The sequence below is a fragment of the Ahaetulla prasina genome, chromosome 5, assembly GCF_028640845.1.
Source record: "Ahaetulla prasina isolate Xishuangbanna chromosome 5, ASM2864084v1, whole genome shotgun sequence".
Lineage (NCBI taxonomy): Eukaryota > Metazoa > Chordata > Lepidosauria > Squamata > Colubridae > Ahaetulla > Ahaetulla prasina.
In genome coordinates this window covers 12,472,503-12,484,752 of record NC_080543.1, presented here as the reverse complement: position 1 = coordinate 12,484,752, position 12,250 = coordinate 12,472,503, and the positions used below count along the sequence as shown (strand labels likewise).

Below are 12,250 nucleotides of genomic sequence, written 5' to 3'. Positions count from 1 at the left end.
TCAAAACCTCCTCCCGGAAGGGAGGAACAAAAACAGAAACTGTGAAGTGGGTGTGTGGGGTCTCTCACAATGCTTTGAGCTCTAAGCCCATAGCACTTATAAGCAAGTATTCTGAATAAAAGGAAGCCAGCTTCCTATAATCTTCTCCACTATCCTCACCACTCTCTGTAGGGACTTTCTATCTGAGGCACTGCTGCCACCAAACCAAACAGCGATGCAGTTTGTTAAAACGCTCTGAATCATGCCTCAGTCAAAAGTGGTCGGAACAGAAGGAAAAAGATGTGCTCTTTTCATGTGACCCAGAAAATGCAAACGCTGGGAACTCTTAGGGAAGAGCTGTCTTCACCCATTTTCTCCTGTGCAAATGATCTAAACTAAGCTTCCTGTTGCTCCTATCCTCCTCCTGGGAATCAGAGGTGATATTCAGCCGGTTCGTACCAGTTCAGGCGAACCGGTAGTGGAGATCATGAGGTGGGGTCAGGTGGGGTGGGGTGGGCCCGCACCCACCCTGGTTCTATGCCATCCTATTTAGGCACGGTTATGAGGTCACGCACATGCATGGAAGGAGCGTGTGTGAGCAAAGCACATGCACAGAAGGCCGGGCACATGCGTGGAAGGTGAACGCGCAGGGTGAACCGGTAGCAACAAAATGTGAAAACCACCGCTGCTGGGAATCCAGACTATATTCCACCACACCTGTTAGCCTTTACAAACCAGTGAAGGGAAGGAGAAGGGTGGGCTCAATGTTTTTTTGTTTTTTGTTTTTTTGCATTGATGACTTTGGTAATTCTCTCCTTGGTCTCCCCAGGAAAACAGTTGGCGTTTTTTGCTGCGGCCCTCGCGGAATCTCCAAAGCTGTTCACCGACAAAGCAACAGGGACAATCCTTATGGGACAAGGTTTGAATACAACAAAGAATCATTTAGCTGAGAGCACCTGGGGCTTTCCAAGGACTGCTTGAAGACTTGAGTGCAATTTTATTTTGGTTAGAAAAAAAAAAAATCAACGGGCTCTCCTTTAATCACTTGTACCAAAGCCTCTTTTTTTCTTCTTCCTTACTTTCTCTTTTTCCCGATAATTTATAACTATTTAAATCCAGGAAGCATTAAAAAAAAGAAGAAGAAACACATTCCTTCTGGATACGCAAAAAATAAATAAAATTGACGTTATTACAGTCGTTGGCCGTCCGCCCAAATGACACAAAGGCAATTAGAGACGGAGATTTTCATCTTTGGCTGCTTTTTTTTATTCTTATTATTAGAACAAATTGCTGGGACTTTTGAACTTTCCTCAAATCCCAGGAAATAACATGGCTTGTTTGGACAAGAGGTATGTAATGGAAGTGAAATTCTACCCTTTGCTGGCAGATGGATAAAGCAAGTTGAAAATGAAGGCAAACCTGCTACTGATTCAATAGGAGAAAGTAAAGAGCTTCCAATATTCTCAATCAATTACAGTTAATTAGAAAGGGATCCCCAGGGGCAATGCCAGATTAGCATACATAGGCAAGGCAAAGGACTCAGGGAACCCATGGCCTTTCCTTTCCAAACCTATCTGCTCGATGGCGGAGCGTATAGGTAGTCCTCGACTTATGACAGTGCATTTAGTGACCGTTTGAAGTTACAGCTGCCATGAAAAAAGTGGCTTGCGACCATTTTTCACACTTACAACCGTTGCTGGATTCCCATGGTCACGTGATCAAAATTCAGGCGCTTGGCAACTGACTCATCTTTACGACGGTTGCAATGTCCCGGGGTCATGTGATCCTCTTTTGCGACCTTCTGAAGAACAAAGTCAATGGGGAAGCCAGATTCCTTTAATAACTTAATGATTGCTTCGTTAACAACTGTGGCAAACAAGGTCGTAAAATGGGTCTGACAAACATCAGCCTTGGCAACAGAAATTTTTGGGCTCAGAATTTACCTCCTTATCTTTACGTTGTCGGAATCCAACTGGGATAGTCACGAATGACACTGCAACCCATTGTAAGGCTGTAATACTGAAATGATGATGCAATGAGAATGAGTCAGCAGGGTTATTCAACTGTTATCACTGCTTTCTGCTGCTAACCAAAGCAGTTAAGTGAGTTTTGCCTGGTTTTACTACCTTGCTTGCCACCATTGATTGGCAAGCCGTTGATTTTTTGCCCCATTTTATGACTCTTCTTGCCACACTTGTTAAGTGAATCACTGCAGTTGTTAAGTTAGCAACATGGTTGTTAAGTGAATCTGGCTTCCCCATGGACTTTGCTTGTCAGAAGGTCACAAAAGGTGACCACGTGACCCCAGGACACTGCAACCATAATAAATCTGAGTCAATTGCCATGAGTCTGAATGTTGATCCCGTGACCATGATGTGGCCACTGTCGTAAGTGTGAAAAATGTTCATAAGTCACTTTTTTCAGTGCCATTGTAACTTTGAATGGTCACTAAGTAAACTGTTGTAAGTTAAGACTGCCTGTGGTACAGATGGTAGACTCTTTAGAATAGAATAGAATAGAATTTTTATTGGCCAAGTGTGATTGGACACACAAGGAATTTGTCTTGGTGCATATGCTCTCAGTGTACATAAAAGAAAAGATACGTTCATCAAGGTACAACATTTACAACACAATTGATGATCAATATAGCAATATAAATCATAAGGATTGCCAGCAACAAGTTATAGTCATACAGTCATAAGTGGAAAGAGATTGGTGATGGGAACTATGAAACGATTAATAGTAGTGCAGATTCAGTAAATAGTCTGACAGTGTTGAGGGAATTATTTGTTTAGCAGAGTGATGGCCTTCGGGAAAAAACTGTTCTTGTGTCTAGTTGTTCTGGTGTGCAGTGCTCTATAGCGTCGTTTTGAGGTTTTAAGTATTAACTCTGGCAAGTTTTTGCTAAGTATCTTCAAAGAGTTTATCAAAGTATATCTCTTTAAATATCCCCTTTGTGCTTCCTTCAAGGAAGAGCTAACAAGGATGGGAAAAGGATGCATAACCGCTTGCAGATTGTTCAGAAAAGAACCTACACTGGGGGTGAACAAAGGGAGAAGGCTGTATTCTAATCTATATATATATAAATGGCTGTGTGTGTGTGTGTGTGTGTATGTTCCAGCATAACTCTGGAACACCTCGAGCAGTTTCAACCAAACTTGGTACACAGATGATTTACTCTCTGGAAAAAAATACTGTGGGGGTAAGACACCCCTAACACCCTTCAGAGTGTGTGTTCTGTTAAGATACAGCCTGTTGTTCCTTAAAATGGCTTCTACTGTACTGCCTTAAAATGGCTTCTACTATACAGCACAGTAGAGTTGCCATGGTAACGGCTTCACAGTACTCCACAAGGGAGCTCCCTCTGGTAAGGCGGAAAATCCAACATTAGAAATTACATTTGGTCTGGACATTTTCAACAAGGCTTTGATTATTCTTGAAAAATGTATGGCCATGATCAATAAAACATTACTGCAACTCAGCCTGCCTGCACCACTACGAGACCGACATGGCATACTTCACGCAGATAACATGCGAGAAAAGAACTACAACATCAAACAGCTTAGTGCATAAATCGCGGACAAGACACAAAAGGAAAAAACAATCCAACCTATCAAAAACAGCACTACAAAAAACAGATTAGAAATACAAGTTAAAATAGGGAAGAAAATGGTAAGTGAACACCTGTCTACCCTAGACGAGTTCAAATCACCAGGACCGGATGGATTACACCCCAAGGTTCTGAAGGAACTGGCAGACGTGATCTCAGAACCACTGAACTATATCTTTCAAAGATCCTGGAGCACAGGGGAGCTGCCAGAGGACTGGAAAAGAGCTGATGTAGTTCCCATCTTCAAAAAAGGAAAAAAAAACAGATCCAGGAAACTACAGACCTATCAGTCTGACCTCAATACCGGGGAAGATTCTGGAAAAGATAATCAAGCAACGAATCACCGAACACCTAGAAGCAAACAAAGTAATAACCAAAAGCCAACATGGGTTTGTCAAAAACAGATCATGCCAGACTAATCTTATCGCATTCTTTGACAAAATGACAAAATTAGTAGACCAGAGGAATGCTGTCGATATAATTTACTTGGACTTCAGTAAAGCATTTGATAAAGTAGACCATAACCTACTACTAGATAAAGTAGAAAAATGTGGGTTTGACAGCACCACCACCAGATGGATTCGTAACTGGCTGACCAACCGCACTCAACGTGTAGTCCTCAACGGAACTACATCCACATGGAGGGAAGTATGCAGTGGAGTACCCCAAGGCTCTGTTTTAGGCCCAGTACTCTTAGAATAGAATAGAATTTTTATTGGCCAAGTGTGATTGGACACACAAGGAATTTGTCTTGGTGCATATGCTCTCAGTGTACATAAAAGAAAAGATACGTTCATCAAGGTACAACATTTACAACACAATTGATGATCAATATAGCAATATAAATCATAAGGATTGCCAGCAACAAGTTATAGTCATACAGTCATAAGTGGAAAGAGATTGGTGATGGGAACTATGAAACGATTAATAGTAGTGCAGATTCAGTAAATAGTCTGACAGTGTTGAGGGAATTATTTGTTTAGCAGAGTGATGGCCTTCGGGAAAAAACTGTTCTTGTGTCTAGTTGTTCTGGTGTGCAGTGCTCTATAGCGTCGTTTGAGGGTAGGAGTTGAAACAGTTTATGTCCAGGATGCGAGGGATCTGCAAATATTTTCACGGCCCTCTTCTTGATTCGTGCAGTATACAGGTCCTCAATGGAAGGCAAGTTGGTAGCAATTATTTTTCTGCAGTTCTAATTATCCTCTGAAGTCTGTGTTTTTCTTGTTGGGTTGCAGAACCGAACCAGACAGTTATAGAGGTGCAAATGACAGACTCAATAATTCCTCTGTAGAATTGGATCAGCAGCTCCTTGGGCAGTTTGAGCTTACTGAGTTGGCAGAAAGAACATTCTTTGTTGTCCTTTTTAATGATGTTTTGATGTTAGCTGTCCATTTGAGATCTTGCGATATGATAGAACCCAGAAATTTGAAGGTTTCTACTGTTGATACTGTGTTGTCAAGTATTGTGAGAGGTGGAAGTATGGAAGGGTTTTTCCTAAAGTCTACCACCATTTCTACGGTTTTGAGTGTGTTCAGTTCCAGATTGTTTTGGTTGCACCACAAGGCTAGTCGTTCGACCTCTCGTCTATATGCGGATTCGTCATTGTCTCGAATGAGACCAATCACTGTTGTGTCATCTGCGAACTTCAGTAGCTTAACAAATGGATCATTGGAGATGCAGTCATTGGTATACAGAGAGAAGAGAAGTGGGGAGAGCACACAGCCTTGGGGGCCCCCTGTGCTAATTGTACAGGTATTTGATGTGATCTTGCTTAGCTTCACCTGCTGCTTCCTGTTTGTTAGGAAGCTTGTGATCCACTTACAAGTCTGTTCCGGTACCTGTAGCTGGTTTAGCTTAGTTAGAAGAATGTCTGGAATGATGGTATTGAATGCTGAACTAAAGTCTACAAAAGGACCCTTGCATAGGTCTTTGGAGACTCAAGATGTTGTAGGATGTAGTGCAGAGCCATATTAACAGCATCATCTGTTGATCTATTTGCTCGGTATGCAAATTGCAAGGGTCTAACAGTGGATCCGTGATGGTTTCAGGTAGGAAAGCACTAGCCTTTCAAAGGTTTTCATGACTACAGATGTTAGAGCAACTGGTCTGTAGTCATTCAGTTCCTTGATGGTGGGCTTCTTGGCACTGGGATGATGGTAGAGCGTTTGAAGCAAGAAGGAACATAGCACATCTCTAGTGATTTATTGAAAATATGGGTGAAGATGGGGGCCAATTGGTCAGCACAGACTTTTAAGCAAGAAGGAGTTATCTTGTCTGGGCCTGGAGCTTTTCCTGGCTTTTGTCTGTGAAATAGGTCCTGCACTTCCTTTTCTGTGATCACTAGGGGTTGTGAACCCAATGAAATGGGGTCAGTTGTAGGAGGCTTGGCTGTTGTTGGTGTGTCTGAGATGGGGGTTGTGGAGATAGGTGGCTGTAGTTTCCTTTCAAGCCTGCAGTAAAACTCATTCAGGTCATCTGCCAGTTGTTGATTACCTTCAGCCTGGGAAGGAGGTTTGCCATAGCCGGTGATATTTTTAAGAGTTTTCCACATGTTTGCTGGTTCATGTTCCACATGTTTGCTGGTTCTACTCTTCAACATCTTCATCAATGACTTGGACGAGGGGATAGATGGGGAACTTATCAAATTTGCAGATGACACCAAGCTGGCAGGAATAGCCAACACTCCAGAAGATAGGCTCAAGTTACAGAAAGATCTTGACAGACTTGAACATTGGGCGCTATCTAACAAAATGAAATTCAACAGTGAAAAAAGCAAGGTTCTACATTTAGGCCAAAAAAACAAAATGCACCAGTACCGTATATGTGGTACCTTGCTCAATAGTAGTACCTGTGAGAGGGATCTTGGAGTCCTAGTGGATAACCATTTAGATATGAGCCAGCAATGTGCAGCAGCTGTTTAAAAAGCCAACACAGTTCTGGGCTGCATAAACAGAGGGATAGAATCAAGATCACGTGAAGTGTTAGTGCCACTTTATAATGCCTTGGTAAGGCCACACTTGGAATATTGCATCCAGTTTTGGTCGCCACGATGTAAAAAAGATGTTGAGACTCTAGAAAGAGTGCAGAGAAGAGCAACAAAGATGATTAGGGGACTGGAGGATAAAACATATGAAGAACGGTTGCAGGAACTGGGTATGTCTAGTTTAACAAAAAGAAGGACTAGGGGAGACATGATAGCTGTGTTCCAATATCTTAGGGGCTGCCACAAAGAAGAGGGAGTCAGACTGTTCACCAAAGCACCTGAGAACAAGAAGCAATGGGTGGAAACTGATCAAAGAAAGAAGCAACTTAGAACTAAGGAGAAATTTCCTGACAGTTAGAACAATTAATAAGTGGAACGACTTGCCTTCAGAAGTTGTGAATGCTCCAACACTGGAAATTTTTAAGAAAATGTTGGATAACCATCTGACTGAGATGGTGTAGGGTTTCCTGCCTGGGCAGGGGGTTGGACTAGAAGGCCTCCAAGGTCCCTTCCAACTCTGATGTTATGTTAAGAAGCCACTGCTAAATCAAGATCAGAAAAAAACCATACCAAATGATCATGGATCAGCTAGCAAAACAACAAGGTGGTATCATTTTACTTGACGTTTCTGGGGGCACAGGGAAACCATTTTTAACTAATTTAATTCTCGCTGAAATCAGGGCTCAGGATGAAGTTTGCTCTTCCTGTCTTATACAGGATCAGGATAAATAAATACCCGGGCAACGCCGGGTTATTCGCTAGTTTGAAAATAAAAACTTCAATAAGCCATTTAAGAAGTCAGCTCCTATTTTTCCTCCCCACTTGCTTTTCTAAGCTGAATGTTCAGCATTACACAGAAGAAAAACCAGTGAGTCCCTCATGGTGTGCCATGTTAGAAGAGTTATATATATATATTGGTGTTGCTCAAAACCAGGGATTGTACAGGAAAAATAGATGCATTAGCTAAGGAAATGACAGGTATTAGCCAAGGGACAGGGAATCTGTGCTAGTGACAGTGAAAACCTGATTGAGATCACCAAGGGAGGGAGGAAGAAGTAATTATATTCCTGCATTCTTGTTGTCCAAGGAATAGTAAACTCTCACCTCTAGCCTCAAATCTACACCTTTTGCTTGGCAAGTTGTATGATGTCAGTACAGTAGGGAAGAGGTTGAGGGGGGATGGAGTTGCAGCTAAGTAGTGTCATCACACGTTTACCACATGGCAGAGGAATTCAGGAATCGGAATAATAAGAAAACTACAGTTAAATATGTACAGGTGAACTGAAGCGGAAAGCAAGGAGACTTAGCAAAATCGAGGTTCCCACTCTCTCTCTCCTTGGGCAGAACTTTCTAGCTTCAGCCCAGCAATTCTGTTCTGACCCAGCTCCCCAAACATGACAAATTGTCTGAAGTGAACTCAAAGATTCCTTTAATTGGGAGTGCCGGCAAAAAGTTTCGCTCTCAACGCAGGCAAACAAGGCTGTCCAGCTGGAAGATGAATAGTTGCCCGCCACATCTATTTATCTCCACCCCCTGCCTTTTACCTCCAGAGCTAGGGTGGGCCTTCACTAGCAGAGGTGGCTCTTCGGTCCCAAGGATCAGCCCATGGATTTCCACTGCTCTCCTCTCCTCTGCCTTCTGCGCATCCACATGTCAGGCACTGGTCTCAGCTGTTCATCCTCTTCCTCATCAGTCACCTCCAGACCTGGGGGATATTGATTCTCCATCTGAGGGTTGACAGACAGCCCAGGCTCCACCTCTGTCTCTCTCTCTGCCAGCTCCATTCCCTCTTCTCCCCTCGGAGCTCTCAGGTTGCCTTGATGCTGATCCTGACTCCCACGCCTCCTTCTCCTCCTCTGATTCGGCTGTTGGAGGGGTCGATGGTTGACGGGCCAAAACAATTTCTAACAAACTTGAATCTGACAAAGGGATCACCTGTATACACACTTGGCCCCTATTCATTTAGTTATTAAATTTGTAAAGTTGCAAACAGGATACCATTTAACCAATCAAGGAGAGTTTATGTAGCTTGGGGTTGTACTGAGAGGTCCTGGGTGCCTTCTGAGCTTGCTGGTTTTCTTGCAGATGATTCATTACCAAACTAGATAACATCATCAATCCAATGATGAATCTATGAACACTAACACAGATAGATGTTACCTAGTTCGGGTGGTGAAACATCTGCAAGAAAACAAGCAAACTCAGAGAGCACCAAGAACCCCTGATTCCATTTAACATTTTGGGGGATGGAGTTGGGGAACTCAAGAATAAGAATAAGAAGAATAATTTAATTTCTATACCGCCCTTCTCCCGAAGGACTCAGGGCAGTTTCCAGCCAGGTAAAAACACAATAAAATCACAATAGCTTCAGAAGCTCTCAAGAGTTTCAGAGGATGAGATGATGATGAAAAAAGTACCAACCTATTTTATTTTATTGATTGATTTGAAGAGATTCCAGAGTATTCTATATTGCTTAAACTTTGATAAGCCTCCTATGACTTAAAGAAAACCTTTTATGTATTTTCCTGCCTCAAAATGGTGAAAAATTATAGTCCTAATGTACGTCAATAATTGGGGATCCAAGAAAAATCCTGGAAGCCACTTGCAAACATCAGGTGAAGGCTACGATCAGACAGGAAGACCATGAATTCAGGTGGATCCATTACAACATCGGTGGACAATTAAATTATCCAAGAGGCCAGATCAAAAACTTGCGACTGCTGTGGAGGGCCACCATCACTGCTGCCTCCCCCTGCCGCCGCCACCTCTGCTGACCATATGGGCCAGCCAGGGCCAGCCAGATGTAGCCAGTGAGCTGTAAAATGTCCAGGTCTGCATTTTTTTTTTGTTTACATTTATATCCCGCCTTCTCCGAAGACTCAAAGCGGCTTACAGTGTTTAAGGCAATAGTCTCATTCTATTTGTATATTTTTACAAAGTCAACTTATTGCCCCCCCAACAATCTGGGTCCTTATTTTACCTACCTTATAAAGGATGGAAGGCTGAGTCAACCTTGGGCCGGGCTTGAACCTGCAGTAATTGCAGGCTGCTGTGTTTTAATAACAGGCTTCTACAGCCTGAGCTACCACGGCCCCTCTGCATTAAAGTAATGATGCCCTGAAGTCAACCTCTTTTCCCACTAAGAAAAAAACAGCTTTCCATCAATTACAGTCTGAGGTGGTATTCAGCCGGTTCGGACTGGTTTGAGCGAATCGGTCATGGAAATTGTGGGTGAGACTTTGGAAAAAGTGCAGAGAAGAGGAGAGAGTAGGGAGGGGATTAGTGAAGGGAGGGGGGTTGGGGGGAAAGGGGGGGGGAAATTTTGTAAAACTTTTTGAATAAAAAAAAAGAGCAACTAAGATGATGAAAGGCCTGGAGACTAAAACATATGAAGAACGGCTGCAGGATTTGGGTTTGGCTAGTCTAGAGAAAAGAAGGACTAAGGGTAACATGATAACAGTACTCCATTATTTGAGAGGCTGCCTCTCACAGGGAGGGGTCAACTTATTTTCCAAAGCACTAGAAAGTAGGACAAGAAACAATGGATGGAAACTAATCAAGGAGAGAAGCAACCTGGAATTAAGGAGAAACTTCCTAACAGTGAGAACAATTAATCAATGGAACACCTTGCCTTCAGAAGTTGTGGACGCTCCATCACTAGAGGTCTTTAAGAAGAGTCTAGAAATGGTATAGGTTCTCCTGCTTCAGCAGGGGGCTGGCCTATCCATCCGCTTCCATGCGCTGCCACAATTCTCCTCTGTGGGAAAGGAGGGGAGGAGGGTGGTAGTGCAAGGGATGATTAGACATGATAACATTTTCTGCCAGTCAAGGTCAGGCTGGGTTCGCATCTGGAGAAGGAGTGGTTGGAGTGATGCTTCAACATGGGACGGTTGAGGATTGGAGCATGTGATCGGCAGAGAGGTCATGAGGGTGGAGATTTTGGGGTTTGTATTACTGAGGGAGGATCCCCAGTTTCGGTTTTCCTCCAACTGTGCCAGTTTACCTATGCTAGTAAAAGAACTTTGAAAGATGTTGGTTTCGGAGTCTTTCCTGCAGGAGGGGGTTTTCTGGAACGTTGACATAAGACCTGTCAGAACCTGCTGGATTTCACCCCTGGATTCGAACCAACGAACTGCCGACCTTTCTGATCGACAAGCTCAGTGTCTTAGTTTAACTCCTTCACCCCCCCAGCGCTGTCCAAAGCGGGAACAGAGCGTCTCTGGATATAAGCAAATTTGACAGTTTGATAAATAAATCTTGGTTAAACGGTTTGTTGACCTCAGGTAAGGACAAGCATGAAGGCTGAGAAACAGACTTACATAAATGTCTGGTGTATATAGGAACACTTGGAAGAGAAAGAGAGAGAGAGAGAGAGGGAGGGAGAGAGAGAGAGAGAGAGCGTACAGGCTAGCGAGCCAAAGCATTGCTTTAGTAGTGCCAGCCACCCATTAAAATTCTAACACTGCAAGGTCATTCTGTTTGTCTTCTGATCCTTCTGCTGCCTTCTTCCTCCAGGCTCAGAAATTGGATAGGAAAATGACAATTGTGTCTCCCCCGCTGTTTACTCGAGAGATACGTCTTCACACTGTTGCAGGGCATTTCTTGCTCCTTATCTTACCCTCTTTTGGGGGGGGGGGGGAGGGTTTAAAAGACGGCACCCTTCTCTGTTGGACCGATTTACAGTTCTGATCAAGAGTCTTTTGCTCGCCCGGATGATGCAGCGAGACGCCCTGGTTCTAGCCAAACAAGGAAGAAGCTGCCAGACATACCATTAATAATCCCAAAGATATGTCACCTGGCTGTTGCTCTTGCAGAGAGTGTCCTGGTGTGTCTTCACAATGCAGTGTGCCTTCATTAAGCATGCTCTGCCATACTCTCTGGAAAAACTGCCAGGCAGAAATCTACAGAGACGAAAGGAAATAAAATCTCAGGAAGAGAAGCATAACAGCAGCCCCTGAGATCATCTGGTGGGAACTAACCACCTGATTTTGAGCAGTTGCTCTGAATTGTTGTCTTTTTTCAAAATAATAATAATAATAATAATAATAATAATAATAATAATAATAATAATAATAATAATAATAATAATAATAAAAAATTTGTTTAACGTTACAAATGGAAAAGATAAAAACTAATGCAAGCTAAAAGGAAGAAAAATAACTGTGATTTATTGTAATTTTGAAAGGACAGGTCATAAATCAAGGATTACCTGTACGTGATTTTATTTATCTCTACCGTGTCCCTCTTTAGCATGTACACCTGTAAACATACATACAAAAGAGGGGAATGGATGGAAACCAATCAAGGAGAGAAGCAACCTAGAACTAAGGAGAAATTTCCTGACAGTTAGAACAATTGACCAGTGGAACAATTTGCCTCCAGAAGTTGTGGGTGCTCCAACATTGGAGTTTTTTTAAGAAGAGATTGGACAGTCATTTGTCTAAAACGATATAGAGTCTCCTGCTTGAGCATGGGGTTGGACTAGAAGTTCTCCAAGGTCCCTTCCAACTCTGTTTCTTCTGTTAAATCATGATGGGTCATGCAGCATGATGGTACAATAGTATTTAGACTTATATAGGGCTTCACAGTGCTTTACAACCATCTCTAAGCGATTTACAGAGTCAGTCTATTGCCCCCCAACAATCTGGCTCCACATTTTACCCACCTCGGAAGGATGG

At 42.9% G+C, this 12,250-nt stretch overlaps 1 protein-coding gene across 1 annotated transcript in view; it reads left to right on the top strand.

Annotated features, from left to right (window-relative positions):
* The window catches only part of NOX4 (NADPH oxidase 4), a 157,973-nt gene extending 156,809 nt beyond the window's left edge, over positions 1-1,164 (top strand). Inside the window, exon 18 of the mRNA XM_058186635.1 lies at positions 809-1,164. Coding sequence (XP_058042618.1) covers positions 809-929 — 121 coding nt within the window. The 3' untranslated portion in view covers positions 930-1,164. The remainder of the gene's footprint in view (positions 1-808) is intronic.
* Positions 1,165-12,250: the final 11,086 nt, after the last annotated feature.